The sequence below is a fragment of the Solanum verrucosum genome, unplaced genomic scaffold (genome assembly GCF_900185275.1).
Source record: "Solanum verrucosum unplaced genomic scaffold, falcon-dt-bn FXZP01000289.1, whole genome shotgun sequence".
Taxonomy (NCBI): domain Eukaryota; kingdom Viridiplantae; phylum Streptophyta; class Magnoliopsida; order Solanales; family Solanaceae; genus Solanum; species Solanum verrucosum.
In genome coordinates this window covers 655,042-681,888 of record NW_026020016.1, presented here as the reverse complement: position 1 = coordinate 681,888, position 26,847 = coordinate 655,042, and the positions used below count along the sequence as shown (strand labels likewise).

At 30.7% G+C, this 26,847-nt stretch overlaps 2 protein-coding genes across 2 annotated transcripts; both read left to right on the top strand.

The window, feature by feature from the left end:
- Positions 1-10,996: 10,996 nt before the first annotated feature.
- On the top strand, positions 10,997-16,613 carry LOC125820940 (diacylglycerol kinase 5-like). The gene is made up of 13 exons (XM_049500363.1): positions 10,997-11,067; positions 11,987-12,194; positions 12,617-12,739; positions 12,819-12,947; positions 13,250-13,335; positions 13,727-13,850; positions 14,164-14,212; positions 14,602-14,684; positions 14,847-14,914; positions 15,754-15,828; positions 15,907-15,994; positions 16,089-16,205; positions 16,311-16,613. Exons 1-13 carry the CDS (start codon positions 11,018-11,020, stop codon positions 16,611-16,613), a joined length of 1,503 nt encoding a protein of 500 aa, XP_049356320.1. The 5' UTR covers positions 10,997-11,017.
- A 5,985-nt stretch (positions 16,614-22,598) lies between these two features.
- LOC125820870 (vesicle-associated protein 4-1-like) lies at positions 22,599-26,770 on the top strand. The gene is made up of 7 exons (XM_049500293.1): positions 22,599-22,846; positions 23,499-23,569; positions 23,925-24,006; positions 24,126-24,244; positions 26,154-26,231; positions 26,316-26,435; positions 26,532-26,770. Exons 1-7 carry the CDS (start codon positions 22,714-22,716, stop codon positions 26,595-26,597), a joined length of 669 nt encoding a protein of 222 aa, XP_049356250.1. The 5' UTR covers positions 22,599-22,713; the 3' UTR covers positions 26,598-26,770.
- Positions 26,771-26,847: the final 77 nt, after the last annotated feature.

Below are 26,847 nucleotides of genomic sequence, written 5' to 3'. Positions count from 1 at the left end.
CTTGTAGTAATTTGTAGATATCTTGAGTTAAGCTATATCATGGTTATTCCTAGTTGAAAGCATAATTGCATATGTGAATTGTTCGAAACCCTCCATTAATTTCTTTTCCCTTATTTTGATACATGTGACATTCATCCGAGTCCATTTCGGACTCCATCCCCGCATTTCGTTGAATTGAATTCCTCTCGAGTCAGCCAAAGTGATGAAAAGGTCTTGCAAAGCTAGAAATGGGTTGTATACATATTGTATACAGCAGTATACACTCATTATACAGAGATATACAGGTCAAAAACGCAAGAATACAGGGATGAGGCAAAATACATGTGTTTGGAAGCAATAAATACATGAAAAGGGCTAATATACACGCTAATATACACTAATATACACCAGGTGTATACAAAAACGGGTTTAGAATTAAACCCCCAAAAATTGCAGCAGGCCCAAGAAGGGCCCAAATTTAATCTCTCATTTACTCTTAAATTATTTAATTGTGATTATTTATTATGTGTTTTTATTCAACTCTAACTTTAGAATTATTAATTAACCTAATTAAATTCCCCAAAAGATAAGTTATTTTCTTTGTATTGGTTAACTTTTAATATTTTTTTTATTTTATTAATCAAATATGTTGATCAAACTATACTTTCTAATTAAGTTAAACCTTTTGTTCTTAAGAGATATGTTTTAACGTCTCTTCACTTATTTAAAATGATTTTCATGCTTTAATTTATTAAATTGGTTTAAATCATTTTTTCAAAATGAATTAAATAAATTCTAATTAATTTATTTTTATTAATATTCTAATCACTTGTATTTCGAGTCAAATATTTCATTTTGGATCCCTTTTTCTAAAAACAATAAAATGAAATAAAATGTGTCATTTATTTAGCTATTTTTCTCAAATTTAACCAAATATCGTAAATTATTATTCTTATGTTAAATTACTTTTTTCTTAAAAAGTCAAAAATATATTTTAGTCAAGTCGCAGGTCAACCGCATGTTAGCGGGCACTTCGAATGCTTAAATCCTTCTCAAAGTGTAAATTGAACCCCGAACCCTCTTTGATATTTTCAAATGATTTTTTCTGTTTAAATCTTTGAAAATTATAAGTTTTCTTAATTTCTTTAAAAAATTAAGTGGCGACTCTTTCTAAGTATTTCTCAAATTATTTTTATACTTAGAACATTTCAAAAAGTGATTTTTCTGAAGATAGAAAAATTACGGCACAACACCTATTAGGTTCAGTTTTATAATCCTAAAATACGCATAGGGTTTTAGTTGAGAATTCAAGAAGAGAAAAGAGGAGAAAAGAGAAAGGATGAAAGCGTTCGTCGAGATTCTTGCATCTTGTTGCGGATTTTCGCCATGGGTTTAATCAATAAGAGGTATGTAAGCTTCCATAGTGTTGGGTTCTTTCACCCACACGCCAATCATGATTTATTCAACGTAATTTCGTTCTTGAAATTTAAAGATTAGAGTTCTTGATGAGTTCTTGAGCGCCGCGTCTGGATGGGCGGAATGGATGAGCGAAAGCTGTCATGCCATGGAGTGGGGAATAGCCCTCGTCTCATGTAAGACAACTAAATGCACCTAGGTGTTCTTGAAGTTTCATTAAGTTTTAATGTAGGATTCTGCTTGGGTCAACTTTAAACGACCATATCTCTTAGAATATTAAGAGTTACGTGAGCCATAACCTATCCGATTAAAGGTAATTGAATCTACTTTCCAACCCCGCCAATTTCACGTCAATCCAATATCTGAGTAAAAAGTTATGACTATTTTAATAACCTATAGAGTGCTGTTACGAATTAGCCGACGGGAAAATATTGAAAATAATCGTTTTTGTCTTTTTACCTCCAAGAAAACCATAAACGAATTTTCTTGACTGATAAAAGGCTCAAAACAAATCAGATTTTCATCTTCACTAATGAAAATCATAATTCTTGGTCATGGAGATTTCAAGAAACTAATTCAAGAATTTAAAAAAAAAAAAGTTTTTTTGATTGTTTACCTTCAAGCTAGGGTTTCAAGGATTCTAATCAAGTCCTTCTTCAAGATTCTTATAGATTCTTCAAGAATCTTTTTCTTCTAGGTATGTAGGGCTATCATAGTGTAGGACTAGTTCGTCCTCACGCCCTACATCTACTTTCAGATCAGTAAAAGAGTAATCTAGGATACTTTCCCTAGATTTGAGTATTCTTGAGATAAGTTGATTTTGAGTTCTTGAATTCGTGTTTCTATTAAAAGTTCTATTCCTAATTATCGAGTAGCTATATTGTTATTGAGATTCTTCATATCATGAATCATAACTCTTGAATTTATAATTCAAATTCAAGAGAGAGTTAAGAGTAGAGTTCAAGGAAGCCTTTGAGTTCAATTGTGAATCCTTTGAGATCCATCATCAATTTGAGTTAAGTTTTGAGTAAGTAAGTAAGAGAATGAGAAGAGTCGTGTACATGAGTTCCATGTAGTTATGTAGACCTTTGAGTCGAGTCGTTCATGCCCATAATTCCGCATGAACTCCATAAATTGAGTATCATTGAGATGAGTAGTATCTTTAAGTTCTAAGTCTTGAGTATTGAGTTTATAATACCCTTTGAGATTATATTCCTAATCATGGGACTATTACATGCTACCCATGAAGTCCTTGAGTTAGGTTATTCATGTCAATAATTCTGCATGAACCCTATGAGTCGAGCAGTCTTGAAACGAGAAGTATATTCGAGTCCTTGAGTTGAGTAGTTCATGCTTATAAATTTCGTATGAACCCTCTGAGTTGAGCATTCTTGAAGTGAGTAGTACTGTTAAAGTTCTTGAGTTCCAAGTATTGAGTTCTATCTATGGTTATTGAAAACCTTGCATTGAGTCGTTCACGTCCATAATTCGGCATGAACCATATTTTAAGAAGTCTTTTACAAACGTTTTAACTTTGTTTTAAGACTTAAGTTTTGAGTTCAGTAAAGAGTAAAGTTTGAAGTCCTTTTCTTCAAAAGTATATGGGGACTAAGTATTCCCAAAAGTTTATAAATGTTTTCACATTTAAATAAGAACGGAAACTGAGATTTCCAAAGGGCCTTCGGGCTAGTTTTCAGAAAAGAGTAATAGCTTTCTAAATGAAGCACGCAGGGAAACTGAGATTTCCAAGATAGCATTTGAGCTAAGTTTTTGAGCAATTATCTCAAATCAGCAGAAAGAAGTATGTTTTTAAAACATAAGATCTAGTATATTTTTGAGAGTAGAATTGAGCACCGATATGGGGGAGAGTTCAGACAACTCACAGTCTCCATAAACCATGTAGCCACCATGGGTAGAAAAGGGTTATACTTTTTAGATGAACCCTTTTCGAAATAGACTAGTGGATGCATTAGGCAGTTCAGGTTCTATACCTTTGGCTGGGTATAGGATGCTCTGGCAACGTGAGGGAAATCGCTATATCATCACAATAGCTCTTACGTGATGGTTGTCGGTTAGAGAAACTCCCACATAAGTTATTGTATTTTTATATACATTAGCTTATTGTATTTTTACATACATTTCAGAGTTATGTTGTATCCTTGCATACACACAGAGTTTTCAACATGTTTTTAAACAGTTTGTTTCTTTATATTGCACTTATTTTAAATTGCTTTATATTGAAATGAGTTCAGTTATATTGAGTTGAGTATACAGAGTTGAGTACCCAGAGTTGAATAACATATCTTTGAGTTGAGTATCTTATCCTTGAGTACTTCTGAGTTGAGTAAGTTTGAGTAGTTTGGAGTATTCCTTGAGTTGAGTAAGATTGAAAAAAGTTAAGTATGTTTCCTTTTTATCAAGTTTCAAGCTTATGTTTATGCTTTAGAATTCCCCTTACATGCTCGTACATTCCACGTACTGAGACATTTGGCCTACATCTTCTCATGATGCAGACACATGTATTGATCAGGATCGTCAATAGGAGCTTCGTTGATACATCCGGGAGTTCGAGTTAGCTATGGTGAGCCTCCTTGTTTCCGGAAGATTTCATTTACTTTTCAGTTTAGACAAGATGTCGGGGGTCTTGTCCCGACTTCCATCTTTATCAATAGAGGCTTCATAGATAGTCAGTATAGTTGAGAAGCCTGTATTATTCATTTATTTTATTAAATGTTTTAAAGACTTAAGTTGCCTATTTTATGGCAAGTTGAATAATTTATTTTATTCGGAGTTTTCTTTTAAGTTAAAGCTTTCTATTTAAGTTTTATGAACTTTTATTTCAGTTTTAAGCTTTTGCATGCTTAAGTTAGTCTTCCGCTTGTAGTTAACTAGGATGAGGGTTCGCTTGGGGACCAACAATGGTTCTTGAGTGCCGGCCACGTCCAAGGTGTAGACTCGGGTCGTGACACCTTACCGTTGGTGACTCGCTACATAGGTTGCTCAAAGGTGGCTTAATAAGGACTACAATTTTATTATTATTATTATTATTATTATTAACAATATTGAAACAATAAAATAAATAAATTATTACTTGTGTAGCTCATATCATTGAGTACACAAATTTTTAAAAAATTACGTAAATATTACTAAGTAATATATTTGAGTTACAAAATAAATATATATAAAAAAAGAGTTTTAAGTTCCTGAAAAAATATTGATTTGCTTTAGCTATCTTAATAAGGGAATAATATTTTTTTTTTTAAAATTATACATGAATTAATATTTAATTCTTTAAAATAGATTGAGAACTTACTATTTTCACTTTCCTATAAAGTATAGATGAGACGAGAAGTTCTATTGTCTTTTTTTTTTTCTGAAAAAATTAATTAGTCAAATATGTGATATATATTTTTCCTAAAATTTCACATTAAACAATATTGAAAATTACAATGTATATAAAACTATCTACATTTTATGAAAAATATTTTAGAACTTCAAATTCAACAATTCAAACCTTCATATTATTAAATAAAGTTTTTATAATTATTAACATCCAAGGTAATATATTACAAACATATGGCTAACATCTTATTAACTAAAATTAATCCTTTGTTTTAAAAATAACAATATTGCAATGTAAAGTTAATAAATCTAAACCTCTAAACAAAACAAATCAATAAAAAAAAAAGTAATATAAAACTAAAAACTCCCCACACACTTATTTTGATACTAGAAAATTTGAATAATTAAAATAATATCCAAACAATGTTACAATGATATAACAGACAACTAACTGGAGTCCTTTAAGATATATAAATCTCTTGCCATAGTAGTGGTAACATGCAAATGTTGTTATTAGTTGTATGTTGGTATATTATGCCCTCTTATACTTATGTTCATGAACTTTTCTCAAATTGGTATAAAAGCTTGACTTTCAAATAAAATATCCATTTTAAGCATGGTTTTTGCATGGCTATCATACTTAGTACTTAATTGTGCTAATCCATATTTCTTCTATTTTACTACAAGTGTAGGTTCCGACATTTGAGTTGATTCTTTCTAGTTGAAGCTTGAATTGAGTTCTTCTAAGACTATTGGTATGTCCTTATGGATTCGAGGACAAGTACTTTGATGTTTCATTTCTTTCATGTATTAGACATTTGTTAGACTTTTGATTTTAAAGGGCCGTGTTTCTACTTTTGTTTCGGATATTATTTTTAGATGGCCATGTGAGACTAGTAGACTTCCGTTGTTTTAAATAAAGTTGAATTTAAAGAAAAGTTTTAATTCCGTACCATTTTCCTTATATCGAATGTTATGAATGCTATGAGCCTTGTATGAAACTTTTCGGAGTCTTGTACGCCGTGTCGCTTCCAGGGTATAGGCTTTGGTCGTGACACTAAGAAATGGAAAGAACATGGACTATAGAAAAAAGGCTGTGAAAAAATTTGGCACTCTATATTAGTCTTCTTTCATTTTAACAGTTAAATTCTATTTTTCTGTATCATTTTAATATGAAAATATTATTTTTATGATTTCTTTAATTTTATATATGCTCTTCAATTATAATTTCTTATTTTAAAAATTGACATGTGTCAGTTTATTTTAGTAAAAGAAATTAAAAATTAACAAATAAACATTGATTCTTTCTAAGAAAATAATAATTTCTTTTTGATAGTTTTTCTATATTTTTGTGTGAAAAATAACAGATGATATTGTATTTGTTTTCTTTCATAATAAATCATCGACATTTCGATAAAGTCAGTTGAATTTTAAAAAAATTTTAATGTTATAATTAGGAATGAACAAGAGTCTCTTTTTTTTATTCGTATTGAGTTATATTAAAAACTAAAAGTGAGTATTTGTGTTAGATTCAGATAGCCTAGATGATTAGAAAAAATAAAATATGAAGTGTTATTTAACTTAATTGAATGTTTAAGAAAGAAAATCAAAGAACTTTCGTTGATTTATTTTCATGCAAAAATACAGAGAAAATCTCAAAAAATAATGTTATTATTTCAAAAATAATTACATTCGCTAATTTTTAATTTTTTAATGAAAATTAAAATACACAAATCAATTTTTAAAATAAGAAACTGCAATTGAAGAACATAAATAAAAACAAAGAAATCATAAAAATTAGTATTTCGTGTTTAAATGCTACATAAAAAATGGATTTAAGGATTAAAATAGAACAAGACTAAGTTGGAGTGCCAAAATGAAAAATGAGGACAAGTTTTGAGAGATGGTTAATTGTGAACTCGATATCTATTATTCAATTTTATATATATATATATATATACTAGAAGAACATGGCCCGTGCTAGCACAAACCCAACAAAATATTATTCATCACAAATGATTGCTCGAAGGAATTATTAAGCTATTCAGATACTCATATGAGAATACAACTTTAACGTATCATCAGACAATAATATGACATGTTTGGATTTCTGTAATGGTATAATATTCGCACAATAATATTAAAAAGGGAGGAATTTGTTGTCCCAAATTGAATCTCTATTTGATCAAAAATGGTACAGAACTATATTAATTTTTTTTAAATTTAAATACAACTTCCCAATAGCATAAGTAATAAATCATTGCTAGCAACTTATATGATATTTAAAATATCTCCATTCTCATAACGTCTTTGCAGGTATATGTTCGATGTTTGTCCTCATGGCAAGAGCGGCAGACATAGCAGATCCTCTAATAACACTATACTAAATACCTTGAGATACATATTGAAAAAAATAAGTAATGACATACAATAATAGTAATGATAATAAAATGTATAAATGTACAATGATCAAGGATATAATAATATCTTTCACGATCAGAAGCCAACAATTATATATATTTAACATATCCTATCATCACATAAATGCAGTTGTGCTCAATTTGTTCTATTTTATAGAACACTCAAATTAAAAAGACCAGCAAGCTACACAAGTGTCTAATTAACACATAACAACATTGCTTTGTTTAAAATTTAACATTGCATACTAGTTACCTCCACTCTCTTTTTTTGGTTAAAAAATAAGGGGAATGTTGATTACCGTGCTCATTTGACATTTATCCTTACTATCCTTAAGGGATAATTGTGGAAGCTATTAAAGCAATTCTATAGAGATTCGAGTTCTTAGTAATGACTTTACAGATTAGAGCTTTATATAGTTGACAATGTATTATACCTTCTAACACCATTCCATATAATTAATTGGAGTCAAGCTAATCATGCATCTCAAAAGTATAATAAAATAAGTTTGAACCTTAGAAATTTTCTTTATGAAACTCAAGCTTTATGTTTGCCTTGTGTAAGAAATCTTGAGATAGATGTCTTAGCTCTCCAATCAGATCTTATGGACCACAATAAAAGATACGTCATATGCATAAATTCAAAAAATAATTTTTTTAAAAATGGACCAAAACATTACTAATAATTTGACGACAACAATAACATACTCAATTTGATAGCTTGTGAGGTGAAAAGGCGTTCTTGATATATTTCAAAACTAAACTTTATTAATAAGGATGAACAATAATTAAAGATGCTAGATAAATACTAACCAATTCTTTGATCAGGATGATTAATTGCTATATGTTTGAAAACTTGGCGCCACTTTAATCTAACAAAATGAGTCTTCACATTTATTCAGAGACTATGTCAACAACACTACTTTTAACTTGTTGGATTGCTTGAAGCATAGTAATTAGTGCAGACCACCAGGCATCACTTTTATCATAAAATTGACAATCTTTTCCTGGCCTCTTTGCCATCTGGGTCATCTCTAGAAATAGGCAAAAAGAAAAAAATTATCAAAAAATTTAATAATTCTCAATGAATTTCTAGCAGTGAAATCACATCCAGATAAAAGAACATGATAAGAAATTAGGTTTTACTGCACAGAGAATTAATTTCTTTTCACTTGAAACTTTATTTAATTAATTTGGTATCTTTTCACTTATAATTATTTTTAATAAATTATGTGTATTTTTTTAAAAAAATAAATTAAAAGTGTCCTTTAATTTTAATGTTTTAATATTTTTATGTTTCATTTGATTTTCTTCACTTATTTTGATATCCGTTCAAAATTAACTTATTTTAAATACAAGACATTTGAACTCAAATCAAAATGAAAAACAAAGAAAATAATCAATAGAAAAATAAAAGAGAAAAAACAATGAATTTAAATAAAAAAGAAAGTTTTGAAACAAGGTAAAAAAATGAGTATTAACTTAATTTAAATACAAGATTAAAAAAATGTGTATTAACTTAATTTAAATACAAGATAAAAAAAAATAAGAATGTTTTTTTTTAAAAAAATTAAGAAATTAATTTATTTTTAAAAATAATAATTTTTAATTTAAAAAATAAAAATATATATATTTACACACATGACGGGCGAGTGTGTACAAACACAACCAACTTGGGTGATTGAAGGTGCCACATCAACACAAAAGGTGCACAAAAATACGAAAAAGATGAGTTTAGAGATAATAAGATCTTAGTTAAGTTTAAGTGTATCTCTGAAATTTCGGTCATAGTCTAGGACACTTATGCCTTTTCCCTATAATTATTACTGTATATATTACTTTGACTCTTGAATTCACTTTTGAAACTTAGAGATAGATGACAATTGAAACTTGCACAATACAATATTTTCTTTGTTTCAATTTATGCAGTAAAATTGACTTTCAAATATTTTAAACCATAAATTATTAGACTTTTAACATAATTTTTAAATATATAAAATTCTATTTTTAAAAAACTTAGTAATATCATATCAAATTCACAATTAAAATATTTGACTGTCGGAATGGCACAAAGGATTTAGCCTTATTTCCCCTTTTAATTAATGTGTTTGTTTCTCTGATTTTGTTTGTTTTAAATTTTAATTGTTATTTTTTTCCCTCTTGTGTGTTTCTGAACTAACAAGGTTGACAAAGAAATCTCACGAGTTGGGCCGATTCAAATTGTGGACTTTGAAATAAGACTAGTGTAAGAAAGTGGAAGCATTTAGGCAATAAACACCATCTTTGATTTTTACTATCGTGGTTTCTGAGTCAACTTACGTGAAAATCACCGTCAATAGATATTAAATGATCATGTTCACCAAAGCTAAGACAGATAAATGAGAAGAAATCACTTAATATTTTTACTACTTCATTAGCGGCTAAATCACACCCTTAAACGGTGTTGGTGCACATTTGGATTGTTAATATTTCTCACCAAATATTGAAATTAGTAAAGATTTTAAGAAAATTATTAATTAGAAATTACCTAATAAAAATATTCACACAATCAGTGCATAATTTATGTGATTGTAGCCCAAAAAAAGTTGACCGGAGGAATGCCTTTTGTTGAAACTACGAGCAAATAGATGACTGCCACGTCTACAATCTTTTTTTTTCAATCAAAAAAATAGCACTAGTCATAACTCACAAGTATATACGTCAACGAATCGAGAAAATAACATCAAAGTTTATTGCTAAATATTGAAATAATAATTTAAAGTTGCAGAATCTTAAGTTGTTTAGAATTTGTTATTTTCTATATTTATTTTAATTACTATCTAGTTAGAATTTGTTTGTTATAATTTATATAGAATAAATTTTCTAGTCCTAGTTGAATTTGATTTCTTATTATTATAAATATAGGAATGTTGCTAGTTATTTTCAATAGAAAGAAATAGAAAGAGAATAGGAAAAAGAGAGAAATAGAAAGAACTTGAAGTAAGATTCAAGAGCTTTTGAGTTAATGAGTAAAATAATTTCCTTCAAATAAACTGTGAAACTTGATCTCGGCGGGCAAGTAAGCATTCTAATTTTGAGTACGTACATTTAGACACCTCATCTCGTTTCAATTGTACCAGTTGAAAACTTTAACTAACAAAATGATCATCTAAACACCTCCAAAATTTATGTATCACATCAGCGTTTGATGTGCACTACACATAATGATTAATGGGGACGAGTTAGACTATTTAATTGTCAATTGAAACGAAATTAATATATCTAAATATACACTTTTAAAGTTAGAGTGCTTAGTTTACCAGTCAAGATAAAATTTAATATGTTGATGTTTTATGCTTATTGTCTGAGAATAGATTCAAGACAATCCATTAATTAAATTTTATTTTTAACCATTTCAATCCTTTAAATTAGTCAAGAGTAGGCCGTTTTAATTTTAGTCTCAGTCAAATATTTTTTAAAAATATACTAAGGTTTACCTGATTATAGTTTAATTATATTATGGCAAGTTAGACATAAATATTGCATACTCTCCTTCAACTAATCCACTTTTCTGCCTAACTTCCTTGTCTTTATATACACATTTAATGTCACACAAATTCTAATCATTCTACTTTTTCTTAATAATTAAGAAAAGCTTAGGAAGTTTTCAGTAATATTAACTTTGGTTAATTAGTTACTCTTCTCAAACTCTACTTGTAATTTAAACATTTGGTTTATTACTCAAGTTAAGTATCTTCCGTACTACTATAGATTGTGATTCTACGTTTTCTTTTATATTCTTCAAAATTTAGTTATACAGATATAATTATCTGAATTCAAATTTTATAATATTGCTAAAGCAGATTGTCTACAGGATTGCAACTATGGTCAAGAATGCAAACTTATCAACACTTGGCAATTTGTTCCACAAAAGGTGCTCTTTTATAACTCTGTCTTAATATACAGATTGTTAGAGTGAATTTTTTAATTTTAATCGTTAGTTTAGATTTAGATACTACTTTAAAAGTACTTGTAGACACTAAATTTTATGAGACTCAGACAAATTCAATTTCAATTAGGGTTCAGAAAGTTTACTATGTCCTAAATGCTAACTTATGCCCATATAAAAGATAATATATAAATTTAGGAGGAGTCTTGAAAATTCTATAAATTTATGAAATGTTCGAGATCAGATATGAAGATAAGTCAGAATGCTTCTTGACAACCATCCATACAATTCTTTCATGAATATATGGAATCACAGCAAGAAAGAATCTGTAAAGTTGTCTATAAATGTAAAATCATATATAACCCCTTATTTTGAGGCAACTATTCCTTAAAATATGTTTCAAACAGTACTATAGTAATTACAATAACTAACAATTTGAAATAATTAAACCGAATATGAACAATAAAAAACTTATTTGACTCTCAAGTACTAGTTTTGTCCTACAATTTGTTGGAAGATGGTGCTCCAAGGAGGGAATATAATCGATATTGACATCAATTTTTATTATTTTCTTTATATAATGAAGGTATTTCCTATTGAAAAATGTTGAGCGATTATTTCCATAGAAATTTTGATTGAAATCATTGCAAAAAGGCAAAATAGTAGTGCTTTTACACGGAAAAATTAGAAAGTTTTTCAGTATTTCAGTGATAATTTGTTTTCCACCATGCATTTTTCATAGAGTTGGTCCAGTGGAAAATAGATGAAAAAATCGTGTTTTATATCACAAATTTATAGTGCGACTCTACCAAGATTTAATAGTACAAATTAAGTTGTTATTGTTTCATGGGCATCATGACAATTTACATTTGAATTTTTAAACCATATGGCTTTTTTTTTGCAGTCATGAAGCACTTATTACAGATTGTGAAGCTGAAAACTATTTGAAGGATTATTACATTCCTGATTACATACTTCTACCAGAAAAGGAAATACAAAATGGCTATGAAGTAGCTTCTTGTCCTGTATTAGTATTTATCAACTCCAAAAGTGGTGGTCAACTAGGAGGACAACTTCTTTTCACATATGCTACTCTTCTTAACAAAAATCAGGTAAATTTGTTATGAAGTTAAAATGTTAATAGGAAGTTAAAAGTGTTTGTCTTTCGATTTCTGTTACTATCTGTTGTTTCTTGTACTTTGATTATTTTGTTTTAGTTATTGTTTTGTTACTATCTGTTGTTTCTTGTACTTTTGTTACTTCTTTTTCTGGATTGCTCTGGACTTCTTTTCCTTGAGCCGAGGGTCTATCAGAAATAACCTATCTACCTTTGAGGTAGGGGTAAGGTGTGCGAGCACTCTGCCCTCTCTAGACTCCGTTTTGTGGGACTATAGTGAGTGTGTTGTTATTCTTGGTATGCATACACATTTCTCGTTTCTTCAGATACATAAAATTCAAAGGTTATTAAGCTCTTTGTGGAGTACAAAATGTCGCGATCTTCCAAAGTGTTCAATGTGGAAATGATTGTTTTCAGGTATTTGATTTGGGAGAAAAGGCTCCTGACAAAGTTCTACATCAATTCTACTCCAATTTAGAAAAGCATAAGCAAAATGGAGATAGCTTGTCTTATGAGATCGAAAGGAGATTGAGAATCATAGTGAGTTTAGTAATTAGTTGAAGTATTACCTATGTTTTATTCGTTGCGATATATCTGAGGTATATTTACTCACCTCTAGGTGGCAGGTGGGGATGGAACAGCAGGTTGGATTCTTGGTGTTGTATCAGATCTAAAATTAGCTCATCCACCTCCTATTGCAACCGTGCCATTAGGAACAGGAAACAATCTGCCTTTTGCGTTTGGTTGGGTAAGATACGTACTAAGATCACATTTATCATCTTGTATAACGAACAATTTATGCTATATATGACATTAAACATGTTGCAATAGTTCACTCTTGATACTGTTTTTCGGGTGATTCTAGACTCTATGAAAGTATAAAATCAAAAAGTTTATGGTCTAAATGCAGAATAATAGCACTTGTGCTTAGAGGCAGATCTAGCATATAACTAATGAGTGCTTTGTTACTGTCTATGTTTATAGAGCACTCTTATAGGTAGTATATCGATTAATTTTTCATCTCCTTGAGAATTTGTCTAATGATTGCAGGGGAAAAAGAATCCTGGTATTAACTGCCAGTCCGTGAAGTCGTTCTTGAATCAAGTGAAAAATGGAAAAGAAATGAAAGTTGACAGGTAACGTTGGTTTTACTTACGTTGTGAATTTGAAGATTCTCTTCATGTATGCTTGTCAACACATAGATATGTTTCGCGCCCTGAGGTTATTGTACCTCATATATTGCTGTAAATATTTGCTTCGTCTTGGCCTGCAATACACCATTGTGTCGACTAATCTTCAGTACATACATTGTCCAATAATTCCTCGAAAACAGTTGGTTTCAAGAATTTACCTTGTTTACATTGACTGACACTGATGCGGAAGCTGTTTGAAGGAAAATATGTGATTAATGTTCAAAAACCTTGTTTCTCTACAATGCACACACAAGTTTTTTTTTCTTCATAAAGATGATTCATTAGACCACCTTGATAAATCGGAAATGACATGATGGTTATTGTGTTTCATCAGCTGGCATATTCTTATGAAAATGAGGGTTCCTAAAGAAGGTTCTTGTGATCCTATTGCACCTCTTGAGCTACCACATTCATTGCATGCTTTTCACGGTGCGCCTCAAGCTGATACTTTGAACAAGGTATCAAATTCTGCAGTCCATTTTTTTCTTCATTATGGAAAAGCCATTTTCTTATGAAGTGTATTATGCAGCTAGAAATGTAGTTCAGCAAAGAGTATCTAGATATGCTCTGCCTATTTTGTACTCATGCTTAAGATATTAATCCTTTTTATAGATTGGAATACATCTAATATTTGATTGGTTTGGTTCAAAATAACTTTGTAACGTATACCTCACTTTGTTTTGCTTGAGAAGCCTGGTTTTCTCTTTAATAAGTTAAAAATTAAAATGTGGGATCTGCTTTTACCTAAAGGTGCATTCTGCTTATTTTCAGGAAGGCTATCATGTATTTCGGGGAGGATTTTGGAACTACTTCAGCATAGGTAAGAATTGTAATCTGTCTTTTGAAATACATCTTCAACTGGTCTTTACAATATTGTAGTACTCCATTTTGGCATTTCTAGTCCAGAAAAAAATATTTTCGGTTGGTATACATATAGCCTGTTTTAGCGAACAATTATCAGACTAGATTGGTTTTATGACACCATTGTGTATGTTGATGAAAGCTAAAACCAACAGTATATCTATACTAAAAACTGTATTTAAGAGATCTACATTTCGTAGAATCACTTCATATTTGAATCTGTTCAGTAGTGAGATGTTTCCTGTTGTGGCCGATTTGATCAAGAGCTTAATTCTTGCGTTATCTGGTGTAATATTAATATTTTCATTCCTGAGTTGAAGTTTTTCACTTCTTTTCGTTAACTTGCAGGAATGGATGCTCAAGTTTCACATGCATTTCACAGTGAGAGGAAGCTCCATCCAGAAAAGTTCAAACACCAGTTGGTTAATCAGGTCCTTATTGTCATTTGGAATATGGTGTTATAATGTTATATTTTCCTACATGTTGTCTATATTTATGTACTTCAACTGTTGGTCCTTTTGTCTTTTCATTTGTTCGATTACTTTTATATGAAGTATCTGATGTTCTTTTCTCTTTGTTCACGATTTGTTTAGAGGAATTATGCGAAGCTTGTCTGTAAACAAGGATGGTTTTGCACTTCTTTCATGCACCCATCGTCAAGGTTAGTTTTATAGTCAAGGTTAACCTGTATATATCGCTGGTCATATCATTTCTTTCTTCATTGTTTGAACACATACCATTACCTTTCTCCCTGCCCGTATGCCACTATGGTTTGGGAAATAATTTTAGCAATAGTGTACTTCCACGAGGTTCTCCTTTAGATGAAAACCTTGTACTGATACTGATTACAGTATCAGTAATTTTCTCTCGTTATTCATAGTGAATAGTGGTTGTTGGGTAGCGCCAACATTTTGCCTATGGCAAGACCAATGAGGGGGGATGGAGTGGCTTGGGTCGGAGTCATGATTGAATATGGCACTTGCTTGGTTCTCTTAGTTAAGAAATAAAGTTGTGTCTGTGCTATTAGCTATAGCTTTTGGCATAATGATAAGCACTTGATCCTAACAAGTTGTATCAGAGCCAAGGTCACGAATTCAATTTCCAAGCGCAACATGTTGCATGAGGCAGGTGTTGGGAGAGGGGGATTGTTAATGCCAACATTCTGCCTATAGCAAGACCCCATGAAGGGGCTGGAGTGGCATGGGTCATAGTCATAAATCATAATCGAACATAGTGCTTGGTTGGTTAATAATAAAGTTGTGCCCTTGCTATTAACTATAGCTTTTGGCATGATGATACGCGTTTCATCCTAACAATGATCCTTTCTTAGGACCATCATCTTTGCTTTTTACACTTTGTCGCCGATTGTCTGTCCATATCTGTTCTGTGTTACATTAGTATGCGAAGATGCTGATGAATGTAACAATGCCTCTCTTATAACTATTGTTTCATTTCAAACTAAACGTCGTTGATTGTATCTCTTTAATTTTCTGCGCGCAGAAACATTGCTCAGCTAGCAAATGTCAAAATAATGAAAAGGTCAGGTGAATGGATAGACCTACACATACCAAGCAGGTAGCAATATTGTTCTCTATTACCTACTGCATTACTTTCGCGCCTTTTTCTTAACCATATCTGTGGTTGGATATGCAGCATCAGGTCTATCGTCTGCATTAATTTACCCAGCTTTTCCGGTGGACTTAATCCTTGGGGAAGACCTAACAAACAGAAGCTGCATGAGGTCAGTTTCGATTTTCTTTAAGTATCCTCTGCCCAAATCTAATCTAAGAATGTCATGCATCAATAATGTAAAACATTTTCTGTACTTTAAACAGAGGGATCTTACTCCTCCATATGTTGATGATGGTCTACTTGAAGTTGTTGGTTTTCGCGATGCTTGGCATGGACTTATTTTGTTTACTCCAGGAGGGCACGGGACACGCCTTGCACAGGTTGTTAATTCAATAGAAACATGTTTGATTGATTATGTGTTCTTACTAATCGATCGTTAGATCATAGATGTATAATGTTATCTCTATTTCTACTCTTTTTTTTAGGCAAATAGAATACGATTTGAGTTTCACAAGGGTGCTGGTGAGCATACATTTATGAGAATGGATGGGGAACCATGGAAGCAACCACTTCCTATAGATGATGACAAAGTTGTTATAGAAATCTCTCATTTTGGTCAAGTGAACATGCTTGCTACTCCACATTGTCTATCAAAAAGTATCAATCTTCCTTCTATAGATCAAAGTTTTTTTGAAGAAGACTTGGTGGAGGAGAGGAGAAAGTTGGGTGCAGCTGATAGTTTCCGAATTCCAGATGGTTTCGATATAAAACATCGTGAACAGAGTTAACCAGTACATGTGTTAGTAGGATGTAACAGGCGTTCCTGTGAATTGTTACGCTAGCCAGGGAAATTACAGTTATAGGAAAGAAAAAAGGTTAGTTGGGCCTTTAGAATTAGCTTACATACAACCATTGTAGCATACTAGACAAATAAAAAGGAAACCAATATTGTAGTACTTTTTATCATGATATTTGAGTATCTTTTTGAATAATTTTTTAATTATAAAAGCTAATTATCTGTAATTCATATATGTCTAATTTACGTTTAAAAAAAATACTATCAGATTAAGGACCATCATATTCTGGATAAAACCATTTTTTTTTCATGAGGTCAGAATATTACTTCCTCTTTCCAAATTTGTTTGCTATAAATTATAATTTACCCTGATATAGAGAGTTTAACTAAAATAAAAAGAAAAGAGACATGAAGTTTAAATAGTACTCCCTCTGTCCCTAATTACTTGTCCATTTTTCATTTTATAGTTGTTCCTAATTACTTGTCCATTTTTCATTTTATAGTTGTTCCTAATTACTTGTCTATTTTGACAAATCAAGAAAGAACAATTTTTTTTACCTATTATACCCTCAATTAATTACTTTGAAAAAGATAGAACTTTTTGAAAATCTTAAATTTTTAATTCATCAACTTCACAATTAATAGGGGTAAAATGATAAACTCACTATATCAATAATTATTTTTTTAATAGGTAGGTCAATTCAAAAGTGAACAAGTAATTAGAGACAGAGAAAGTATAACATTAGCTAGGTATGAAAAAATCATTTATAAAGAGTGTTTTTCTTTTAATGGAGCTTTATATAATGCAAATTTCAATATAATTAGGCTCTAATGTCGATACCCGACATCAAAGGCAAACAAAACCAAAAAAAAGACAGTATAACACTAGGTTTTGTAATATTCAAATAAGATCTACAAGAAGTCATGCCAATGAAAGCAGGAGACTGAAAGCTGAATTAATTTTCATTACAAAAGTTTGTACTACGTTTTATTTTTTTGATTTTTCACCTAATATCGGATACCATGTGAGGGAAAGCGGACCTATCAAGAATCTTTTCATACAATATGACTCGAATTCGAGACCTCTGATTAAGGAAGGAATAATTTTATCCAATGCATTACATTCTTTGGTGGTGTATTCCGTTTCAATATATTTGTCTATTTTTTTAATTCATCTTTAAAAATAGCTCTTTTCTATTTTAGTTTTTTTTTAAAATTGTAACTTTATGTGTGACATATTTAACATCACAAAATTAAAAAATATTTAAACATATTTGATATATATTTAATTTAACTCAACAAAATTAAAAAAAACGTGCTTTAATTTTAACTTCTCTATTATGTTAAAATAGGATAAATAAATTAAAACGAAAGAATGTAAATATTGGTGAAAATAGATAAAAGTGGAATCGAAAACAAATTGCTATGGATAATTGGAATAAAAATAGTGATTATTATTCATTGGATATTTTGGTTTTTATATTGTTTGGATTAGGATCCAAGTCCAGCCCCACAGTCTAGGGAAAACCAGGTGCTCCCTACTCCTGTCCATACCAAACAAACAGATAATTGGATCAGCTAAATTGATACTCCCTAGATAAATACATACATCTTTTAAATTTTAATTTACTTATATTTATTTTTTTATTTTTTTATCTGATTTAAATTTAATATGAAATTCTAGAAATAAACGAAAATTAAAAAATTGTCAAAGAAATTAAAGAGTTGTCGAGAGGTATTTTTTATACATATTAAAAAAAGTAAAACAAATTAAAACGAAGAAACGTCTTTTATATATAAATGTAAATTGTAATATTTTAAATTATACAGATTTTATGATAAATATCTTATTCGTCTCAATTTTTGTATTTGTTTTTTTTTCTAATTTTTGAGAGTCAATATAGTTAATTATTAAAATTATTAGATTATATCAACTTAATATTAGTCAAATTTATATAATTTGATCTGAACAACTAAAATTGCATAAACTGAAACTAAGCAACTATATATAACTTTGTTATAATTATACAAACACTTTAAATTTATAAAGTTTAAATATTTTGTAATGACACAAAAACATTACATTATTATATATTTTATTATATTTAAACCATAAATAAAAGATCTTCCTGTTTATTAAATTCATACAAAACTAAATAATTACTATAGTGTCACTTAATTTGGAAGCACTTCACCCTTAAATATGAAACTTTTTTATGTGAATTTAAATTTAATTAATATTTAATATAAATATATAAAATTTTCGTTAGATGAATTCAAATTTAATCGACGTTCGATATGAATAAAAAATTAATAGCATAAGAAATAAAATGAACCCCCTTTCTTTCCTGTGCATCCAACGTACACACCCCACTTGTCATTCAAAACCAGGAGACACCGCAAATCCCTCTCCACCGCCTTTTTTCCTTTTTTTTTTTTAATTATTATTTTTGTATTTTTTTTTTCGCCCCCAATTGCTGTCCAATTTCCTATAAAAAAAAAAAGCGTCACTACACCTTCATTCTTCATCCAAAAACAAACAAAGCAAAATTAAGACAAAAAAATATCACTCCTTTTTTATTACTTTACAATCAAAAGGAAGTTTTGAAGAAAATGAGTTCATCAAGAAGAGCATGGATAGTTGCAAGTAGCATTGGAGCAATAGAGGCATTAAAAGATGAAGGTTTTGCTAGATGGAATTACACAATGAGACTATTACAACAACATGCCAAGACTAATTATCTCACTAGGCAGAGCCTTTCTGGAAAATCATCTACAATAATTGTTTCAAATAAAATGATTATGATGAAAGACAAGAAATTGAAGCAATCTGAAGAGTCTTTAAGAAATGTTATGTACTTGAGCTGTTGGGGACCTAATTGATAAGAGTAATCTCAATCTCAAGCAATATGTTTGTATGTATATATTTGATGATGATCACGATAAATCAATCAATAAAATGTTGTTCTTTTTAGTACTACGACGTTATGAAATCTTACATGATTTCACGCATTAAATTTCGTTGTTACAACGACACAGGTTGGTTAGAGTTATGAATGTAATATATAAATAAATTATATGAAGTTATTCATATATTAGTCATTATATTTTTTATATATATATATTATTCCTCTATAATTTATATGTGTTATATTTATGTTTAATTTTAAAATATAAAACACGTGCGTGGTGTGTTGAATTTTAGTAGGGAGTAGATCCAAATCCACTAATAGGAGTATATATACGAATATAATCCAATTTCAATTAGAGTAAGTTTAAATTAGAGACAGGCTAATTCATTTGAATATAATATTTATAATTAATTATATTTAATTTTGATTTTATATATTAACACGTTAAATATATGTATTTGAAGTTTAAATTCGGTTAAGTTCATAATATTGTAATTAATTAATTCTTAAATTAGTGGGATTTAGAAAATTTGAGTGAGGAGAATCAGATTAGAAAGTTATTAACAAGTCTAAAAAGCGAATTTGAATTTTGAATATGATTTTTGTAAATTATTTGGAAATGATGTTGTTTAATTTGCTGAAAATAGTGTTTGGAGATTGTTGGTCGGAGATTGGACGGTTGGTGGAATTTTGGACTGATTTTGAATAATAATGTAATTGGATATCACATAAAAGTCTTAACGTGTTATACCTTTTTTAATTCAAAATAAATATACTTGTAGATATTATTATACAATATATTTAAATTATTTGTATATGATACAAAAAATGTATAACAATAAATAATATTGTACAAAAATTGAACTATACAGATATAAATTTAAAATATGACTATGTGGAGTGCTAGGCTGTATATTTTTAGGAAAAAAGATAGTATGCCTTTTATTTAGGATATAAATATTAATAAATAAGACATTTTTTACTACCATTTTACACCAAGTATTTGAATTGGATCGTGAGCGATTTAATGCCTCTAGACATTTGTCCGTTATTTGTAGTTCTGGCAACAATGATGTTTGTGGCAGCGAAGCTATGGGGACAACGAGGTTTAGATTCGAGCTTAAGTAAATGCACGGAGTAGTGACGGAGTCAGAAATTTCACGAAGGTTATGAAGAATGTCCAGAAAAAGTGGAAAAAAGAAGGTCACAAAGGGGTGAGATTTGCACACGTGAATACCTAAGCGTTGACCCTTTTCAAAGGTGTCTAAAATCACAGGATTACAATACCTTATTATATCAAAAACGTTCAAAATATGTTATTTAATCACATCATATGTCATTTTACTTATATATTTGGAACTATTTTTCGATGAAGTAATAATGATATAACATAGCTTACGCCCTTGACACGGAGTACTATGTGAGTTCATATAAACATCATGAAATTAACAGAGGATCTATAATTGTTTGGTACTAATTAAATAAATTTTTTCAGCGGTCTTCATTTGTTTTTTTTTTGATAATTCTTGCTGGTGATATCAAGTGTATAAGAACGATTTACAATATGTGTATCATTAGTGCATTTACCATTAGATATTTATTATACGCAAAATAATAAGTAAAAATTAGGCAAATGACATACTATAAGAAAGAAATTACTTATTTTCCCTACTCTTTCATTAATTACCAAAAATTCCTTTTTTTAGTATTTTTCGGATACATAATATAGCAGTGTGGATACTTAATATAGCAGCGCGGATACTTTAATTAATAACGAGCGGATACTTAAATTATTAAGTTGTTAGCAGCACGGATACTTAATTAACGGGCGGATGCATAATATAACAGCGTGGATACTTTAATTAATAATGCGCGGATACTTAAATTATTAAGTTGTTAGCAGCACGAATACTTAATTAACGGGCGGATGCATAATATAGCAGCGCTGATACTTTAATTAATAACGGGCGGATACTTAAACTAATAAAGTATCCGGTTAAGTTGAATTGAGGGAAAATAAGGGATTTTTGTATTTTAGTAAAAGAGTAGGGAAATATTGAGAATAGGTAAAGAAGTGTTGTGTATTTAAGTAATTTTTTCCAAATAATATTGTAGAAATATGTATTTTATACAATAATTATATAATTTTTATACTTATGATACATTTTCTATACATATTTAGTGATGATATGCTTTCTATTACTATATATAATTTAGAGCAACTTTCACATATAGCAAACACAAAATTCATATTTGTATGCTATAGCAGAGTTAGTATAATTGCGCTTCATAACAAACATAAATATGTATATTTCGCTATACATATACAAAAGAAAGCAATTGCATAATCTGTTTTGGTATACATATACAAAAAGATCAATTGTATAAAGTGAGAGAGGCTAGTGAGCGAGCGAGATCTGGGAGAGTGGCGAGCGAGATCTAGGAGAGGGGAACGAAAATATATGTACATATACAATTTTCACGCATTTTATACATTTGCGTTTTTGTATAAAGTGAGAGAGCGAGATCTGGGAGAGGGGAACGAAAATATATGTATATATACAATTTTCTCTCACTTTATACAAACACAAACACATTTTATACAATTTGCGTTTTTTGTATAAAGTGAGAGAGGCGAGTGAGAGAGTGAGATTTGGGAGAGTGGCGAGCGAGATCTGAGAGAGGGGAGAGAGGGGAACGAAAATATATGTATATATACAATTTTCTCTCGCTTTATACAAACACAAACGCACTTTATACACTTGTGTTTGTATAAAAAATGAGAGAGGCGAGGGAGAGAACGAGAGTGACGAGCAAGATTCATCAGAAGAGAGGTGAAATAACAACAGTTTGCTATGAGGTACAATTAAATCAAACTATATTTATTACATTTAATTTGAATTAATAGTTTGTTATTTTATACAATTTTCCTATAATTTATAACTTTTAAGTGACTTTAACTTATGTGCAGTTTTGGAATTTAATAACATTTTAAAACTTGATTTGACGAGTTGATAAACGTACAAAAAAGTCCATAATATTATCATCTTTTTTGACTTATACGTCTTCCCAAAAAAAAAAAAAATTAAAGTCAAGATTTTAGCTCCACCTAAACGACAACATTCATTCCCCTAAATTTGTTTATGGCCTGAAATTGAAAGTTATCATCGGCATTCCACCATGGCTGCCGCCGACCACCGCAAGCGACAGCAGTCCGACGGGAAACTCTCGTGGCTTTGCCCCTTCACTAAATCGATATTACCGGCGAAGCGTCGGCTCCGGCTTGATCCTTCTAACAATCTCTACTTTCCTTGTGAGTCATCGCTCCTAAACCCTATACTACTTTATTGCACTTTAGGTCGTTAGGTTCGAAGAAATCGTTATTGTTTGAATTATTCATAGTACGAAGAAAAGTAATTTGGGCTCAAATTCTGTATTTTTGTTAAAAATATTCATTTCATATGTTCAAAAAATCTATTCAGAACCTATAAACTTAAAATCAAGTGATATCTAGTCGGAGTTATGATATTTATAAAGCAAAATGGTTTCTGACCATAAGTGAAAGGAAGATACTTCTGTTTTTTTTTTTTTTTTTGATAACCATGGCGTCTGGGCCAGATTGCGCTCACCTGGACTAATTCCATGAGGTATCTGTCACCTCACCAGATTGCCCACCTCGACTAATTCCACGAGATATATGTCACCTCCCACTAGCAATAGGTGCAGATGGCAAGAAATCACCTAGTGTTTTGTCTCTATTGGGAATTGAACCTGAGACCTCATGGTGCTCAATTCACTTCATTGATCACTCAATTGAACACTGGAGAATGATTTTATCAAGGAAAACATTTTGCCTTGTACCAAATAATATTATATTCATGTTTGAAGCAATGAAATTCTGTTTTAGCTATGTTATGTTGGCAATTATAGAATGATGGTTGCTGTTTTACTTTTGTGTTCTGAAGATGAACCGGGAAAGCAGGCGAAGAGTGCCATAAAGATTAAGAACACAAGCAAATCTTTTGTAGCATTCAAGGTAAAATATTTCACGCTATTTCTTGTGTTTGCTGCCTTTCAAGCTTTTTGGCATTGATAATAAATGCAGATTTAAAAAAAAATTATTTTAGTTGAAACACAGTTTGAGTATGCGGTGCCATTGATATTTTACCGGCTTTACCGTTTCTGCAACACTTTTTGCATGCAGTAGCTTACTGATTTATAACTTGCTTAAGTTATAAAATTTGTGATGTTTCTTGCGAAATCCAATTCAAAGATATTGTATTGTTATCTTAATCATTAATCCATATGGATGATTAAATAAGCAGTGGTTTAAGATTCTAATTCCTTTTTGAATTTTTAAGTAAGTTTCTGGTTCCTTTTGAATTTTTAAGTTTCAAACTACTGCACCAAAGAGCTGCTACATGCGACCTCCTGGAGGTATTCTTGTACCTGGGGAAAGCTTGATTGCTACTGGTATAAATTTCTCCTCACTTTTATTTCAATTAATTTAATATCCTTTTTTGTTTTGAGTGGAAAACAGATATTTGTTTTTACATCTTCCATTTATTTTTTGTCATGTATCTGATTGACAGTCTTCAAGTTTATTGAACAACCTGAGAACAATGAGAAACCTATAGATCAAAAGACCAAAGTAAAGTTCAAGATCATAAGTTTGAAGGTGAAAGAAGGAACTGATTACGTACCTGAGTTGGTAAGTTAATCAAACTTCTATGCCTTGAAAAATTGCAAGTTTCTCTATTAAACCACAAATTCTTTAGGTGCCATCACTGTTCCTTGGCTTATATGCATGTGTACTTTCTTCTGTTACACATTGAACTTGTTACTGACAGAATCCTGTTTATTAGTTATTCACTTACAGCAAATTTTCAAACTTGAATCGATTTTGTAGATCATGGATTTAAACATACTTTAAATTGGAAGTCATTAAGTTTCTTATTTTCCTTTCTATTCCGTGTATCTTCTTTGGTGAGAATCCAATTCAATTTGCTCAAAGATATTTTAGAAACAATGATTAAGAAATATAAGCTTTTGTCATCTTCAGTTAATAATAGAGTATATTTTCATCAGATGTTTTGAATGAAAATAGGGGAGCTCCATCAAAGTTAACAACTGAATATTCTACGAATTGCTGGCAGCCTGGCACATTGACATCTTGTTAGATGATTGTCTCTTTGTAACTTCCATTAAGGGCATTCAGTGTGAAGGAAAATGATTTCTTGAATAATGTTTACTAGAAAAATAAGTGGATTTGTTACTTATTTTCTAATGTTCGGTATGTAAGCTAAAAATATTATCCTAAAAACATTTGTATGTATATAATCTAGACAAATGCTATGAGAGTGGGGGTGGGGGTAGGGATATGGGGTAGTGGGGATGGGGGCTATGAGCATGGGGATGAAGATGAGGTGTGTTGAAGGATGGGGGGAACACAATCTTGTGGAATGCCACTTGTGGAACTTGTTTTCCCTACTTCCATTAGGGAGGTCATCTTCCTCATTTTTAAGGAACTTGTTTTCCTATAGAAAATGTTTTCAAAACAATTTGATCAACCGAACATGGGAACACTGGAAACCGTTTTCTCATTTCCTCCATACTGAACACACCCTAAATATATTAGTAATTTGTTAGATGAGGTTACAAGCTCTGCAGTTGATGCCCTTTAGTTAAGAGAGTAAGGGACAAATCTGTTTGACCAATGATCTAAAGCTAATTGGTGCTGGCTATATTCATATGGTGTGATTTCTCTTCATCTTCCATTCACTTATTGAGGAGTTGTTCTAGCCACTTTTGTTGGCGTTCTACAAAAATGTTGATTGCTGCAGAGGCTTCTTTCTGTAGGTGATGGCTGAAAAGATGTTTTACTGGTACCTTCTTTTGCTTAAAGAATTACTAAGTTGCAAGAAAAGAGATGCTTTGTTCGTAGCAACTCATTCCCAGAATAGAAAATTCATTGATGAAATTTTAGAGAGATGTGTTTATAATTGTAGCAAAACCATGACCTTTTCCTCCCTGCTGTCTACATATTCCTGTTGTTCTTTTCCAGGAAAACCTGATGTTGGCGATTTCTACAATGAAAAAAGCCTTTGACATATAGGCTTGATGTGAGGCTTTCTTTTGACAAGTTTCTTTGCTAATCTCAATAGCTTAATCAGCTAAACATCTTAATATTTTCTTTTATGATGAAGAGAGTAGCATTACCGAGATTGAAAACTTTTCAGAACTTAATGATATTTAGTTGCTTTTGCATACAACTCTGAAATATAAATTTTCCACCTCCTGTATTACAAAAAATGAGAAGGATAACAATTTCATACATAATCCATCTTTCAGTCATAGTTTTTATCATTCTGGATATCTATGATTCCTTTTTCCCTTCATCATCATGCGTTACTCCTAGGTAAGTAGTCTTGGTGCAACAGCAGGACTACATTTGACCTGGGTGCTATTATTGGTAGAAAACTTTGTAATGTAAGAGGTAAATCATAGGTCGCAACCAAAACTAAAATGTGGGATTTCTGTTGCCCTTATATCGAATATCTGGTCTGTATCCGAAGTAATAGTTCTTAGTGGTGTAGCACTCATTTGTTTGTTTTATGCAGTTTGATGAACAAAAGGATAAAGTCAGTATTGAGCGTACTCTAAAGGTGGTGTTCTTGGACCCTGAACGCCCTTCTCCAGTAAGTGTTGAACATGTTATATTTGTTTGTTTATACATTGTGCTAATGGGCAGTCTCCAACCAAAGTTATTTTAATGATTAAAGGCACTGGATAAACTAAAACGTCAGCTGGCCCAAGCTGAGGCTGCAACAGAAGCTGAGAAGAAACCTCCTGTTGACACAGGTCCAAAAGTTGTGGGAGAAGGTTTAATAGTAGATGAATGGGTAAGTATCTGCTATTTGTGTAAAGACATGAATAATTCAAAGTCCCGGCTTACTTCATTCCTCTAACAATGTGTTTCTGCTCAATATGCTTTATAGAAAGAGCGGAGGGAGAGGTATCTTGCTCGGCAACAAGTTGATGCAGTGGATTCAGTAAAGCAGTAGAGAGTGTTTATGTAAGTGCGTCTTTTTCCAGAATAGCAATGTAAAATCAGATCCACACTTTTTATTATTGCCTTTCTTTGGATTGATGGTGTAGAAGGTTAATGCAATGCTTCATGTAAAGAAGAACAATGAGTGGAGATTTAAGATTATTTAAGATTAGAAATAATTATATTTGGGAAAAGATACAAGTAGCACACATGGAGAATAGAATCAGACAACACTTGATATGAGATGTTCTACATGACCTCAA